At 32.2% G+C, this 15,289-nt stretch overlaps 1 protein-coding gene across 3 annotated transcripts; it reads right to left on the minus strand.

Annotated features, from left to right (window-relative positions):
• Positions 1-15: 15 nt before the first annotated feature.
• LOC120280670 lies at positions 16-7,898 on the minus strand. Of its 3 annotated transcripts, XM_039287596.1 has the most exons (13): positions 7,742-7,898; positions 6,214-6,394; positions 6,063-6,131; positions 5,858-5,963; positions 4,949-5,053; positions 4,798-4,874; positions 4,604-4,733; positions 4,009-4,081; positions 3,683-3,874; positions 1,651-1,771; positions 491-715; positions 327-416; positions 16-260 (listed from the first exon to the last, which is right to left on the minus strand). In XM_039287596.1, exons 1-12 carry the CDS (start codon positions 7,807-7,809, stop codon positions 360-362), a joined length of 1,404 nt encoding a protein of 467 aa, XP_039143530.1. In that variant the 5' UTR covers positions 7,810-7,898; the 3' UTR covers positions 16-260; positions 327-359. The 3 variants fall into 3 exon arrangements, with proteins under 3 accessions (XP_039143530.1, XP_039143523.1, XP_039143540.1); XM_039287589.1 differs by having other exon boundaries at positions 17-416; XM_039287606.1 differs by having other exon boundaries at positions 18-416; positions 6,069-6,131.
• Between the last annotated feature and the right edge of the window lie 7,391 nt (positions 7,899-15,289).

Below are 15,289 nucleotides of genomic sequence, written 5' to 3' on the forward strand. Positions count from 1 at the left end.
AAGCATAACATCACATTCACCCATCAACCAATAATATCAGACAAACACAGCAAAGCACAACCAAATTTAAACGATATTCAGAATAATAAAGTATGAAGGTCTACAATGCCATTGACAAGATCCCATGTTTAAACAGCCTGAACGCAAAAGTTTTCAACAGCATAGCGACGAACATACATTAACATCTGTACATTCCGCAGCAGCAGGTTCTATAAGCCAAACAGCCGATCTCAAAAGTGACGAATTGGACTTGTGGTGAACTTGACCAGATAAAAACAGAAGATCAGGGCACCATCATAGACAGTCTTGAAGCTTAAGAACTATACCTGCTTCACAAATGCTTGCACCCTATAAATTGCTTAGGAGTTTTTTTTCTGGACAGTGTTTTGCAGAAGATATGAAGCTTTATTACGAACCTGAAGAATAAAATAGCATTTTAGTGATTTTCAGGATGCATTTTACAATGGAACTAAAAAGCTCTTATACCCACCTTTGATGCATAGGACCTCCAATCCGTGCTTGTAATTTGGCTTGAACAGTTGCGAAGAAATTTAAACCACATTTCATTAAGTTCATAGCTTTCTACTATCAAGTGATCATACAAGAGCCAGTTACCAACTAAATCTAAGTACATATACAGTCTGAAGAAATCACAATCTTTATCTTTAACACTTATTAACAACAGCATATCTAGGATCTCTTTACCACTTGTGCCCTGCATAAAAGAAAATGATCACTAGTAGAAATCCAATTTAACTTTAAAATCACAGGTATGTCCTGATATATTCTTACTCAGTATTCCGACATAAATAAGCAAATCAGTAATTGTGTTGTTTCCAATTTTGGAATATAATTAGCAATGATTTATAAAACAAAGCTACATATGGAGTGGAGCAGGTGTTATCGCAGTCAGTTGTGTACTTTAGCATGGGAAAACTTATATGAACCCTCTCTATGTTGTCATGCATGAGAGTAAGGGCCTCTTAGGCACTGCATTTGCAAGATAGCTTTCAGAAGAAGAAAAAAGTCCAAATAGGAGACTTTGCCAAAAACCTATTTTTCAGCCTTTTGAGCTCAAATGCTCTTCCCACTTAAGAGCCAAAACCCTCTGTTAAATTCAAAAGAGCTATGGATAGTTGAAAAGCATTTTTAGATCATCTCAAATACAGTGCAAACAGGCACAAGAATTAGAAGTAGAAAAAATACAAAAGTTCTTTTTAACTCAAGGCATGTGCTTTGATATTCATAAAAATCATGATGGATTCACTTGTTTCTATAATTACGCCTCAGTTTGTTCTTAGATGCAATGTCTATTGAGTAATAAGAGTACCTGATAAATTTTTCCAAGAGAAGCTCCTCTTGAATTTTTATCAAAAATTAGTAGAAAAAAAAAACCTTCTTTCTTAAAGTGGCAAGCATCTCTACTTTTCTAAGACAGAAGCAATTTCACATTGTCAAAATTTGTTAACTGTCAGTTGTTAGAAGAATCAAAAAGCTTTTCAGATAAATTTTATTTCTGAAAGTTGGCAAAAAAATTCAACATCACTTCATATCAAATAAGAAAAATGGCAATAAAATTAATTTGCTGAAGTATTTTTCCAAGATTTTATATTTTGCATGTGAATTTGCTCGGAAACATGTTTAACTTACTTTTTTATCAAAAGCAACTAGAAGTATCTGCAAGGCCAGCTGACCCTTTAGTTTCTTGGAACGATCATCAACTCCAGAAACACATTCTACTATTCTTAAACAGTTAACATCCTTTGGGATTCTGCAAGGGGAAGATCAAACATAAAATAATCTCTTAAGTTTGAAGTCAATGTAATCAATGTACAAAACTTAAAAATAAAATAAAACAAATCAGCATAACCCATTAGCTTAAGCAACCACAAATTTGACCGCAGTTATCCATGCTAATGAAACATTTAGCCTAACAACTATATCATCTTTGTTAAAAACTTGGGTCCTCTATGATATATACAAATTGCTGGCTCTTGTGCCAGACCAGCACATAGTACCAGAGAACAGCCCAGGACAAAACACACCCCAGTTAGTGATGGGAGTTGTACCAGCCACCATGTTGGCCCATATTAAAATTTCTTTTCTTTTAAAAATATTCAAAAAAATTTAAATCTAAAAAAATTCCATAAAGAATTACTTAAAATTGAAAATATTTATTACATAATTAACACTTAATTTAAATCATTTCATGAAAATATTTCAAAAAATTTTGTTTCACTTTAGTATGTTAATTTACAGGATATTAGCAACCAAATGCTTTTTTAGTGGACTTGTGGATCATTTCATTTGTTTCTTCTCCTTGGATTTTACGAAATTAGTCTTATATTTATTTGTATTTTGTTGGTATTTAATGTTATTTTCACCTGTGCAACTATATCTCATGATTAGAGTGTATATGTATTGAGACAAAATAAAATAAAATAATAAAAAAATGATGCATTTTTTTTCATTTAAAATTATTTTTGTATATCAAAAATGCCCTCACATGTTAAGCTAATTACGGTGGAGGTATATAGTACAACAGTTAAGTCTGGTTTATAGTATTATATATGATCATAATTGTGTATCTATGAGATCCATATACATGTCAATATATAATTATAATTATAGGTAGATGGGGAGCTGTACAACTTGGCAAGTGTGAAGATGAAACAAAAAAGGAAAAGGAAGCTAAATGCATCAATAGAATATAAAGTGATTGAAAGCCGCAACAATGAAAATTAAAATTGCAACAGAAAATTGGCAATGAATAGACGTAATTAAAAACCAAGATGAAATGGGAATGGTTTTATGTTGCTATGATTGATGATAGACTTAACCCCCCAGCAGTAAAACAACTGGGAACAGGGAAAAAAATGGAAAGGCTATAAAGAATTGAGAGCAAACATCACCATCCTCGAACTTAGACTCACAGTTATCCTGATCCAAGAAACTTGTGTTGCGTTTCACAGTACAATACTCAAAATTAAAATTATAAATCACTTGAGTTTGCTCAACAAGAAAAAAGAAGTATTTAGCCCTTGACACAAGAAATAAAACTCAATAATAAACTACAAATCTGATCATCAATATGGTCTATACAGACAGTGGAAGCAATCATGTCTTGAGTGGTAAATTTAGCTAATTTATCAAACATTAAAGTGGAATACCCAAATTACCCTTGCACACCATATTAGTCTTCTTCTTATGGTGCACACTACACTAATATGCACACGTAACATGAAATAGATAAAGTCATACTAATAAGCATCTAAACTGCCAAATTGATATTCAGTTTATCTCATTTTCAAATTTACTTTTAAATAGATGCAGATATTGGAACTCACAATGTAGCAGGACTCTGAAATAAGCTTAATCATAGTACCCTTATTTTATTAGTTTGCAATATCCATTAGTGTTAATTTGATATTGTGTTAGTTCTTATCTAATCTTGAGTTATGCCTATATATATTTATTTATGTTGTAATCATGTAAAGCATATATGGAACTAATGAGGATTCCGTTTTTCTATATCACAAATACTAATTTAGGAAGAAAACTATCAAAGTGAAATTGCAACTGCCTGATAAACCATAGACAACACCATTATAAAACATGACTTCCATATCAAAGAATGACAGACTTAAAGGGTCAAGAAAAAAATTCAAGTTGTAAGTAGTACCTGTACGCAATAGACTCAGCAACATTCCTGCAGCTGACCTCCCACTCATTCTCCATGAAGTAAGCAATAATTGATCGCATGCATTCACATAAGCAATATGACAACCCTATAAGTTGCCGATCCAAAAAGAGCCAGAAAATTATTTGAAGCAACTCCTCTGCTTCGGAGGTAGAAAAGATAGGTCTCGCACTCCTAAAACCATGGAAAAAGATACTGAATGATTATCCGTTAGCACAAGAATATCTCAGATGATCACTTCTACCCATTTTGTTGGTTGACAAAATATTTTAGAATTTACATATAATTCAGATGTATTTACATGATACCTAAATTGACAACAACTGGAGAGAACTCTGAGCCATGATCCAATATTCAATGGTGGCCCTTCATGCCTGAAATCTATAAGAAAAAGCTACTTAAATCATCTGATTTACCAAAAAATGAAGCTAAAGGCTTCATCAATGAATACCACCAAGAGAAAAAAAAAAACCGTCAAGGTGCCATCAAAATAAACAACTGAACATCATGCCTGTTGATTGCAGAAATAAAAGTGATACAGTGATTGCTTACAACTCCGTTTGTCACAAATGAACAACATATGAAAATTGACTGCCATTTTATTCACCAACATTTTCTATAAGGCACTATCACTATTTAGCATGTTCATACTTTCTATACATAATGTTGATATGTTCAAAAAGACTCACACATTAACCCGTTTTAACAATTAAATGCTCTGATTGTCATTAAACAATTAGATGGAAGTAAAATAATGCTTACCATATAGGGAATATATAAATTGGTAAAGCTGCAGATATGCACATAGAAACAGGGAAATAGAAAATTCAGGCAGATGGATAACCACACTTTCTGAGTGCATCATAGCTCAGGCCTCAAAGTTTTAAGTTGTAAAGGACTCACCAGTTGTAACAATTTTTGACATGGATGAACAATTATAAGATGCATCAGACTGATAGCCATAGCTTTTGAGTGCATCATTTAGCACAGCATAACAAGGAAACCAGCTAAGCTTCACTAGTGGCTGATCAGCCTACATAAGGATGGGTGATCAGAACATGATAATGTGAAAAACCATGTATCAAAGCATAGAATACCTCTGTTTTTGATAGAAGAACACTGCACCAAAAATCACATGCAGCTTCCTGTAACTCCTCATCAGATGAGTACAACACTGACAACTCAAAAATAAGCTAACATCCCAGAATTAGAAATTAAACAAACAATTAGATTTATAAATATACTGACTCTGGTTAAAAGTCCAAGAAGCTACGGAATCTTCAACAACACCACATGAAAACACCAGCTTTGTCAGCCAGCTATTTATTAGCAAACCCTCTAGAAAGTTCGTTCCTACAAGAACAAAAAAGACAAAATATCAGTTCATATTGAATCTATTTGAACATCAAAAAACATGGGAAGATGGAAGTGCAAGTTCTACACATGCACTGAAAAGAGATTCAAGTTTTCTTTTTTCAAAAAACTATACCTATAGCAAGATTTAAAGACAATGAATTTTATATAAACTTTTCATGAAGAATGAAATAATTACACAGTTATAAAATTACCATAATTCCATGCATGGTATTAGAGTTTTATTTAAAGCAGCATAGGCTAGCTCTAAGACATTGATACTTATGTTACTAATTTAATGATGAATGATGATATTATGCATCAGCCAATGGAGAAGCATGCATCATGGTAGAAAACAATTTGTGACCCAATAAATATAAATTTTTTTAGTTCCTCAAGTTGCATGCTTCAAACAAAGCACGATAGGCATTTTCATCAAGAGGCGTTAGCAAGATCACTTCACGCTTGGTCACTCAAGATTTGTACAAAGATTTGAAATGCTTCAGAAGCTCCATATAGAGATTTTAATCTAGCATAATGAAATCCATTATGCTTGAAGCTTTCACTAAGGACCTATTCTTTTGATACACTTGGAATGCTTGTGCAAATTTAAAATCATAAGTTTATAAATATAATAAGAAGAATAATTTCACGGTTTTGACCATCTCATAGGCAAATCAGAGTCATATCAAAAGAGAAATACAAAGGTGTAGTGTGGGTAGGGTATGAGGGTGTGGGCAAGAGAGGCATTGGTAAGTGGCCAGTGTGAACTTGGAATCATACATAATAAGAGCAATCACAAACCTTCTACAACATTAGCTTCAAAAATGGCATTAAGTTCCTTCTTCTTAAAAGTTTGTAAAAGTTTGCAGTTCAAAATCTTCGAGAAGTTTACCAGAGGAGGAGGTTGCTGCAATACATAATATAAAATGATCAATCATTGTATATTACAGGCAATGGAGAGTACTTCATCCTTGAAGCAATGAAAAATTAAATATCAGAATGTCACCAGAACCTGCTGTCCGAAAATTCTCAGTCCCCACAAAGGGATACTTTCTTCAGTACTCATTTCATGCACCTGCAACCAAGGCTATAAAAAATTGTGCTGCAGTTTACGCCTAAAAAAAAAAAAATGAAAGGATCTGGCTGATTCAGCATGCCTGTTTTTGGCACTCATCAACAAATTTGGAAAGCATTCTCTCTTTGTTTTTCTGAGTCTTATCATCTTCATCATCAGAATTATGACCTTTTGTCTTACGTTTCTTTGACTGTCTTTGAACAACTTTACTTTGCTCCTCATAATAATCAGTGAGAAGGTCATCCAAACCAATGACCTTCCTCCTGAAAATAAATTCATTTAATTCAGATCCAAAAGCCAATGACAGCTTACCAACATGAACTTACGTTGTAATATATCCAAGTAATTCAAATTAGTAGCATTCAAAAGCCAAAATCAAGCATCCATTTTTATGCTGAATTTAGGAATTAAGTTTTCCAACAAAGTGTCGGCCTTAACAAAATTCAATAAACTATGATCATAATTTGATTGACAAGAAATACATAGTCTCTAGGTCAAAAGAATTATATCATCATTTTCAAGCAAAACATCAAACATGATATCAACAAAAAGAAGATAAAAAAGTGCATCTTGCTAATTGTTGATGGTAGAGATTTACAAAGAATGATGCTATTCAAGTTGGCACAAAGCATATAAAATATAGTTTCAACCTATAATCAACTAAAATTGGCTAACTCTCCCAAACTTATGATAGGACTACACATGTACTGAAGCAGAAAATACATACAAGCATGTGCAGTGTTTTCACCAACCACAAATAGTAGTTTTCATCAATCCTACATCATTTTGTTTAATACACCAATCATCTTCTCCTTCAAAAGCAACCAATTAAAGATCCTTGACGAGATTCACACTATTATCACACCATCCAACATCATATACAAGATGATAAACCAGAACATAAAATTTCAAAAAGTCAAGTCACAATATACAATGTGCATCTAACAGACAAAATTATAACATGTTTCATGAGGATAGTACATTAAATGGTTCCCTCTGCAGATTAATGCTGGTTTTGACAAGCAAAAGGCAGACTTAACATAGCATGGAAGTTAAAATGTAGAAGATGAATCAACTACTCATATGGCTGCCACAATGCATGAAATCAGATCCCCTTCCCCACCGAATAAGACTGAAGAAGAATACTCTACATGAAGCCAGAGGGCATCATCCTCCAGTCATCAAATGACACCACAAAAACCTAACTTTAAAAAAGGTAGCAAATGTATTATCCCATTTATAAGGTTAGCATATCCTCAGATTAAAAAAAAGGAAGAAAAAAATCCATCCTCAAAACCTCCAGCAATGGCAACAAGCCACCATCTTCTCACAAGCATCACATTTAGTTCCATAATCTCACATTATCACCCTTCAAATCACCAAAAAAAGAGAACTTTACGGCTTATAAGATTGAACAAGATACCCCTCTACCAAAGACAAAATTAACAATCATCAATGCTCTTCTTCAAAGCAAAATAAACCTAACTTTGAATCCAAAATTCCAAAAAACCAACAAAAATCTCCAAAACTACTACAAAAAGATCAACAATCGGCAGCGAATGGGCATCAAGCCCTAAAAATGAGAGCTGGATAAGAATACAACGGAGGACCTCTTGGTGGTGGGGCGAGCGCTGAAGAGGAGCTTGTCCTCAGCCTCGAAGTCGAGAGGGTCATCCATGGCAGTCGATCGGCGACGCCGGCGGCGGCGATTGGGCCCTTCTCGTCAAGCGCCACCGACCAAGAACTGAAGCGTTTCAAAGCCTTGATTGGAAAAATGGGGGGAAATTGCTTTGCTTGGCGTTTCTGGGGCTTTTATAGGCCTTGTAATGGGCCGGGCCTTTAGTTTTGAATGGGCTTTGAGAAAGAGGGTAATGGCCCATTTGGATTTATTATTTTTAAATTTTTATTTTTTGTTTTTCAATTGTACTTATTTTATTAAAAATAATGTTATATTATGTGATGAAGTTGTCCAAAATCTTTACACGAGTGATGTGGATGCTTATTGGCATCTATCGCAGTCCTCCTCTTCATCTTTGCACAACCATCACCTCACATCCCATGCCAACAAGCTTGTTACCCGCTATCACTACTGCCACCGACGCCGACGAACCCCATCACTTGTCATCCACAAATAAACCTTGTCACCCGTGCCATCCCGTCTTCACCTTCGCCGACAAACAAACCCCGTTACTCTCTCTATCTCTCTCACATACTTACTAATTCTCCTCTGTCACCCTGTGCTCGTCGCCAGTGACCGAAAGTTTTCGGTGCCCACAATTAGCAGAGTTGCTATCTTAAACCAACCCGTGCCCATATCCTATCGCTAAACCTCGCCACACTTTTTTCGTTGTGCCATTTGGTAACACTCACTTACTCACACACACGTGTGTGAGGGAGCAAATAAGGATTAAATTAACTAACTAGTTTAATTATATATACAAATTTAATGCAATTTTAAACACATTGAGTTTTACGAGGTATACAGGTTTGTTGACTTGATTGTTGAAGCCTTGATTATTCAAACTGAGAAGAAGTTCAAAAGATGAAAGTATATTTACTTTTAAAAGTGTCTTCTTATACAATAGTCTAAATTTTCAACTTTCAACTAACACAAATGTTTCCAGACCATTCATATATACATTATGTCTCAGACAAAAGGTATACGATTTAATTTGTTTAAAGCTAAAAAAAATATGAGATAGCATGAAATAGGAGTTATTGTTTATAGCTTTATCAAATAAAACTATAATGTAATTTTAATTAATTTATTGTACTTATTTTTTTAACTATTAATATAGATGCAAATCGAGGAAAATATGGAAGAGTTATATGTTGGGTTTTCTGAATGGAGCAAGAATGAAGCAAAAGATGGATGTTCTAGTTAAGATATATTTAACAAGGAAAAAGAGAAATCAATACAACTAGAGGATTTATTATTTGAAAAAACAGTTCCAAAGGTCGATACGAGTGCTTGATTATGAAGAAGTAGTTTATAATTTCTATACTGAGTATGCTTGGCGAGAAGGGTTTGGTATTACAAAAAAGAATACAAGGTCGGATGATGATGGAAAATTAAAATATTACACACATACATGTCTAAAAAGTGGCAAAAGAATATCTACCTCAAATAATTTTTTCAATCCAAGGCTACCCACTAAGACAAATTGTCAGGGCCAAAAATTTAATGTCATTGTTGATAATGATGGATACTTTACTATTTCTAGTACTCATTTGGAGCATAATCATGAACTTAGTCTTCATAAATCCTGTTTTCAAAAGTGTAATAAAAAAATAGTATAATACATTAATTGATCCCTCTACTTTTCTCTCTCTTCCCTTTTGGTCACTCTACTCAAAAATGCGTATCACTAATCCCTCTACTCTTGAAAATGACCCAATATAGTCCCTCTACCCTTAATATTTTCTCATCTAGTATTTCTACTCTTGAAAAAAAAGCCAATAATTGGCCTATTTTAGAGTAGAAGGGACTAAGTAGAACCATTTTTAAGAGTAGAGGAAATTGGAAGCATTTTTAGTAGAGAGACCAAAAGAAAAAAGAGAGAAAAATAAAGGGACCAATTCGGGTATTATACCCATAAAAATGGATGCATATGCGAAGAGAAGGCTTGAACTACATGATCAAGCGGGCATAAGTTTAAGCAAAAAGTTTCATTCATTAGCTGTTGAAAGTGGCTGATATAAAAATTTAACCTATACTGAAAAATATTGTCGGAATTATATATTTATATTACAAAAACAAGGGATTTCAGACTTGGAGTTGGAGATGCTGAAGCACTTGTTAATTATTTTTGTCGTATGCAACGGAGAAATTCAATTTTTTTATTTGATTGATATGGATGAAGAAAGGCATTTGAAAAATGTATTTTTGGGAAGATGCAAGGTCTGTAATAGCTTACGAAGGTTTTGGTGATTTAATATCATTTGACACAACATACTTAACGAATAAGTATGATATGTCCTTTGCTCCATTTGTCGGGCGCAAACTATCATGGACAAACAATATTATTTGTATGTAGTTTATTGTCAAAAGAAGATACAAAAACCTACATATGGTTGCTTAAAACTTGGTTAGAATGCATGTCAGGCAAGGCCCCCAAGGCGACCATTACAAATCAATGTATGGCTATCGAAAATACAATTAGAGAAATCGTTCTAAATTGTCACCACTGTCTCTGTCTTTTGCATGTTATGAAGAAGGTTCCTGAGAATCTTAGAGGATTGACTGAGTACAAAGCAGTAATTTTTTTTAAAAGCACCATCTATGAAGCAACTAATATTCAAGAATTTGAAAACATTTAGTTGAAGATAATAAAGAGTTGTAATATTGAAAAAAAAATGAATGGTTGAATTTCTTATATAAAAATCGCCATCGTTAGGCTCTTATATATGACAAAGAATTTTTTGAGTGGGAATGTCTACCACTCAAAAAAGTGAAAATATAAATGTTTTTTTTATGGTCATATTGGTCCAACAACATTGTTGAAGCAATTTGTTAAGCAGTATGATAATGCATTGAAAAACAAGATTGAAAAAAATAATAAAAAAAAAAGCTGATTTTGCTTATTTTAACTCAAGTTTTGAATGATAACTAATTGTCATTTTGAGAGGCAACTACAAGAAGCTTATACGAATAAAGTTTTTAAGTTGTGTTAAGACAAGTTTAGTGGAATGTTTTATTGCAATCTTACATTTATCAATTTAGATGGGGTAATGTATACATTTCAGGTGACAGACATTCTTAGAGGAAAAAGAAGACAAGTGGTGTTCAATGTATTTTACAATGAAGTCAAATTTGATATTAAATGCACATGTTGTTTATTTGAGTTTAGAGGAGTTATTTGCAGACATATATGAAAAGTTTATATTGAAAAGAATGTAAAAAGATTCCATCTCAATGTATTTTACCTCGTTGGAGGAAGGATATTAAACGCATGCATACTTATGTGTTGAATTGTTGTGATGACTCATAAAGTAGTGAATAAAAACATGATACAACAAATTATATTCTCATTTTTCTAAAGCCGCTAACATTGAGGCAAAATAAATTGAGAAATATAATTTTCTAGTGAAATATGTGGATGAGGAAAAAAAAGAAGCTAATAGATAATGCAAATTATTGGGATTGGCATGCTAATGAAGTTCTACCACCGATGTTGTTGGAAGAAGAAACCAAACAACAATTTCAACAACAAAGTTTCTAACTCTTTTAAAGATGCATAGTATGAGGGCCGACCTCCATAGAAAAGAAAGAAGTCAAAAGTTGAGGAAATAATTATTAAAAATAAGAAAAATGTACTTATAATTTATATCACTCTTTCTCAATTATTTTTTTTGTTTAAAACTAGTGTTATTTCTTGTGAAAAGCTCAATCAAAGGAAATTGCACAAGCTCAAAACAACCCACAAGTTGAACTTTGTACACAAGAAAATACAGTAATGCGATGTTATTTAATATTAATATTTGTTATGATATCGCACAAAAAAAAATAACATATATTACATTTTTATTTTTCTCCTAGGCAATAGTACAACAATCTGGTTCTTCTTTGGGTTTTACAAGTCCATGCAATGAATGGACATCTTCACACATGCATCATTATGAATAAGGTAAATTCTCTTTATATAAATTTCACTATGAGATTATTAAAATTACCCAAAACATTTTTTTCTTATTTAGGTTTTTCAAACTGTTTAGGTAATCAATGTATTTGTTGTTGAGCAAGTGAGCTCTAGTAAAAATATTGAGTGTTTAGTTATCAGGAGTAGATTGGGGGAGGAGTGGAATAGGAGTGAGATGAGGGGGAGTGAAGTAGAAGTAAGAATGAAAAATGCGTTTGGTTGATAAAGATTGGAGAGTGTAATTTATTGAGAATGAGAAAAGTAAAGAAGGAAAATATGATAAAATGACACTTATGCCCTTTATGCAAATGAATATTATATATGGAAAATAAATAAATTAACTGTTATAAATAAATATTTAACTTTAATAGCTCACCAAATCTCAAAATTTTTTAATATCATTAATTAGTAATTAATTAACTAAATAAATAACTAATTACATGTTTAAAGATATTTTAAATAAATAATTAATGATATTTTGTTAATATCATTAATTATTAATTAATAAACTATAATAAATAACTAATTAATGGAGAAATATAACTAATTAATTATTTAAATAAATATTTAACTTTAATTATTAATTATTATTATTTCATTTTAATTATTAATTATTATTAAAATTATCTACTTAATTATTATATTTAATTAAATTATTATTAATTTAATCAATTATTATTTTAAAATTATTTATTTATTTATTATTTAAATCTAATTATTATTTAAATTATTAAAAAGTAAATTGGTCATTTCTCCCTAAGGAGTGCTCACTCCCCATCTACTCCTCTCTCAATCTCACTCATGGCTATCCAAACAATACTTTGGATTTACTCCCCTCTCACTCCCACTTCCACTCCAAGCATGTCATCTAAACAACCCCTATACTTTGCTGTAATAATTGCTATTTCCATCTCTTTTGTGATGGTGTAGTTTCCATCTCTTTTGTGATGCTTCTTGCAAGACTAAAATTGTTGTTGAGGGAGTGGGTTTACTCAATTTAGATTTTAATAAGTGTATTTTATTCGTAGAAAAATGGAGGCATTCTGAAGTTTCGAGTTTCTTAAAATCAATGATGTGTTAATATGAAGACATGGGTTATTTTTTTGATGTTGTTGAAAATCAATGATGTGTTTAAATATTTTGATGGTTTTTTTTTTTTGTAAAAATCAAGTTTGCAGGAAGATGGAGGTTTATTTTGTTGGAATGGCTTCAAAATCAATGGTGTGTTTACATATTGTGGTAGTAGTTAATTCTTAATAGTTGGGTTAAGAGTTTCTTAACAATTGAATGAAAAATCTACCCTGTAGCTCATTTAACCACAAAGGAAACAAATTTTTTGCTTTAGATACATTAATTTGGTAGAGTGATTATTAACTTTGTTGCAATGAATTCAAATACATTGATTTTAAACATAGGCATGCATAAAATCCATTCCCTGCTTTGCATCTTATTTACTTGGATGTAACACTAGTACATCTCATGTTTGCTCTATCCAACACTAACAACTCTTCAGCATGGTTTGGTTGTTTCATGGGCTTGAGATGTACATAAAAGTCTCACCAGATAAACTCTTTCTATAGTCACATGTAATCTTTGTATACTTCTCAGTGTTAATTTTCACCAATTGTAATCTTTGTATACTACCCCGCAACACAGATCCTATCAACATGCTTAACTAAATTCTCTGCATTATGATTAAGAAATAATTCATTTGATGATTATTAGTAGTGATAGTAATTGATCTACTGTAATTTAGCTACGCTTATTATAGATGCTTACCATTGCATTAAGCTTTTAATTTAAAGGTGATAACAGCTTCAATTGGCAACTATGATTTTCAAAGTTCTAACAATTCTTAATCATGGAACCAAACTTTTTCACAATAAAATCATTAACAGATGAAAATAAAAACATACATGAAAAGGTTATACAATTACATACATGAAGAAACTCAAAAATATGGAAAAATTCATAGGAAGGAAGAGCCTTCTAAGGATAACTCAGGTTTAACAGGCCATCTTTGATTCAAAATAATTAAAATGGAGAATAAATTCATTAGCAATAAGAAAGCTCAGAATGCACAACATCATTTTTATATGAGTGTTATATTATTGCTACACTAAAAAAGTGAGAAAGAAATAAAAAAAAAATGAAGTTTTAACAAAAGACAAACCTTACGAGAAAAATTACAAATATCTATTAAGCATGATATGAGAATTCCTCTACTCTGAAGTCGGCTTAGGAAAACTTATCTTGATCAATACTAACAAATGCATCTAAAACACAATGATATTGGCATATTGGCCCACCCAACATCACTGCCTTACAATGCATCCTTTGTCCCCTAAAGGGACAAAGATTAAAATATCAAAATTCAACCACCCCACTATTATATTCTTCTAAAATCATCAAATTTCAAAGAATTTAAAGTGTTATAAAATATAAACTGGAAATCCTTAATGTGCAAACTTATAAAACTCTTTATGTACAACCATTAGATTGAACATTTACAATTGAATTTAAAACAGTTGAGGCAATTTAAAGAACCATCATAAATGATATTTACTCACCATAATTACTACTGATCAAAACCACCATATTTAGATTAAGAATTTAAGAGTCCCAAATTATAGAAAAGAACACTTAAATGGAAGAAGTAAAAAGACCATATTCAAGTTCAAGATTCAAAAAATAAAAAAATAAAAAAAAAAAAAGACACATTTGAATCTTAACAAATACCAAACTTTTCACAATAAAATCATTAATAAACAAAATATTTCCACGGGGAGCGACAAGCACGGGGTGACTAAGGAGAGCCAATATGTATGTGAGAGAGATATAGAGAGTGACGGGGTTTATTTGCGGGCGAAGATGAAGACGGGATGGCACGGGTGGCCGGGTTTGTTTGCGAGCGATGGGTGATGGGGTTTGTTGGCATCGGTGATCGTAGTAGCAACGAGTGATGAGCTTGGTGGCGCTGGATGTGGGTAGTGGCCATGCAAATACGAAGAGAGAAGGGAGGAATTAGGGCATGGCTTGTTTTTGTTTTTGTTTTTGTTTTTTAAATCACTGACTAGGAGAGATAAAGGAGGATGATGTGGATGCCAACGGGTGTACATGTCGTTCGTGTAAAGATTTCGGGCAACTTCTTTGCATGATATAACATTACTCTTTTATTATGTATTTCAATAAGTTAAAATTCTATGTTATGTGTTTTATGAGAATGTGTGTGTAAAAGTATTTCTAATTACCGCTAAACCAGAGTTTAGAAAACATTAAGGGAAATTTGGTTTGAAGTAAGTAGGTGTAATGTAATTGTTTTTAGATATAAGTGACTATTTTGTTTGATGTAAAAGTTTCACTTACATATAAAAGTGGATGTAAAACAACTGACAACTCGGCAACGTTTATATCAATCCAACTTACGGCAAAATTTAGTATAAGTTGAATGTTGTAAAGTAAGTGACATCCACTCTAGTTATCTAAACACTGAAACTTATCTCATATTAATTACAAAAT

This window comes from Dioscorea cayenensis, chromosome 2 (assembly GCF_009730915.1).
Source record: "Dioscorea cayenensis subsp. rotundata cultivar TDr96_F1 chromosome 2, TDr96_F1_v2_PseudoChromosome.rev07_lg8_w22 25.fasta, whole genome shotgun sequence".
NCBI classification, from domain to species: Eukaryota; Viridiplantae; Streptophyta; class Magnoliopsida; order Dioscoreales; family Dioscoreaceae; genus Dioscorea; species Dioscorea cayenensis.

Excerpts from the sequence above, each read along its gene's own strand:
- LOC120280670 (XM_039287596.1), bottom strand. The coding sequence starts at position 7,809 with ATGGATGACCCTCTCGACTTCGAGGCTGAGGACAAGCTCCTCTTCAGC. Across the intron at positions 4,875-4,948 it reads TTCTTGGACTTTTAACCAGA|TGTTGTACTCATCTGATGAG; the intron begins GTCAGTATATTT and ends TTGAGTTGTCAG. Across the intron at positions 417-490 it reads GGAGGTCCTATGCATCAAAG|GTTCGTAATAAAGCTTCATA; the intron begins GTGGGTATAAGA and ends TTTATTCTTCAG.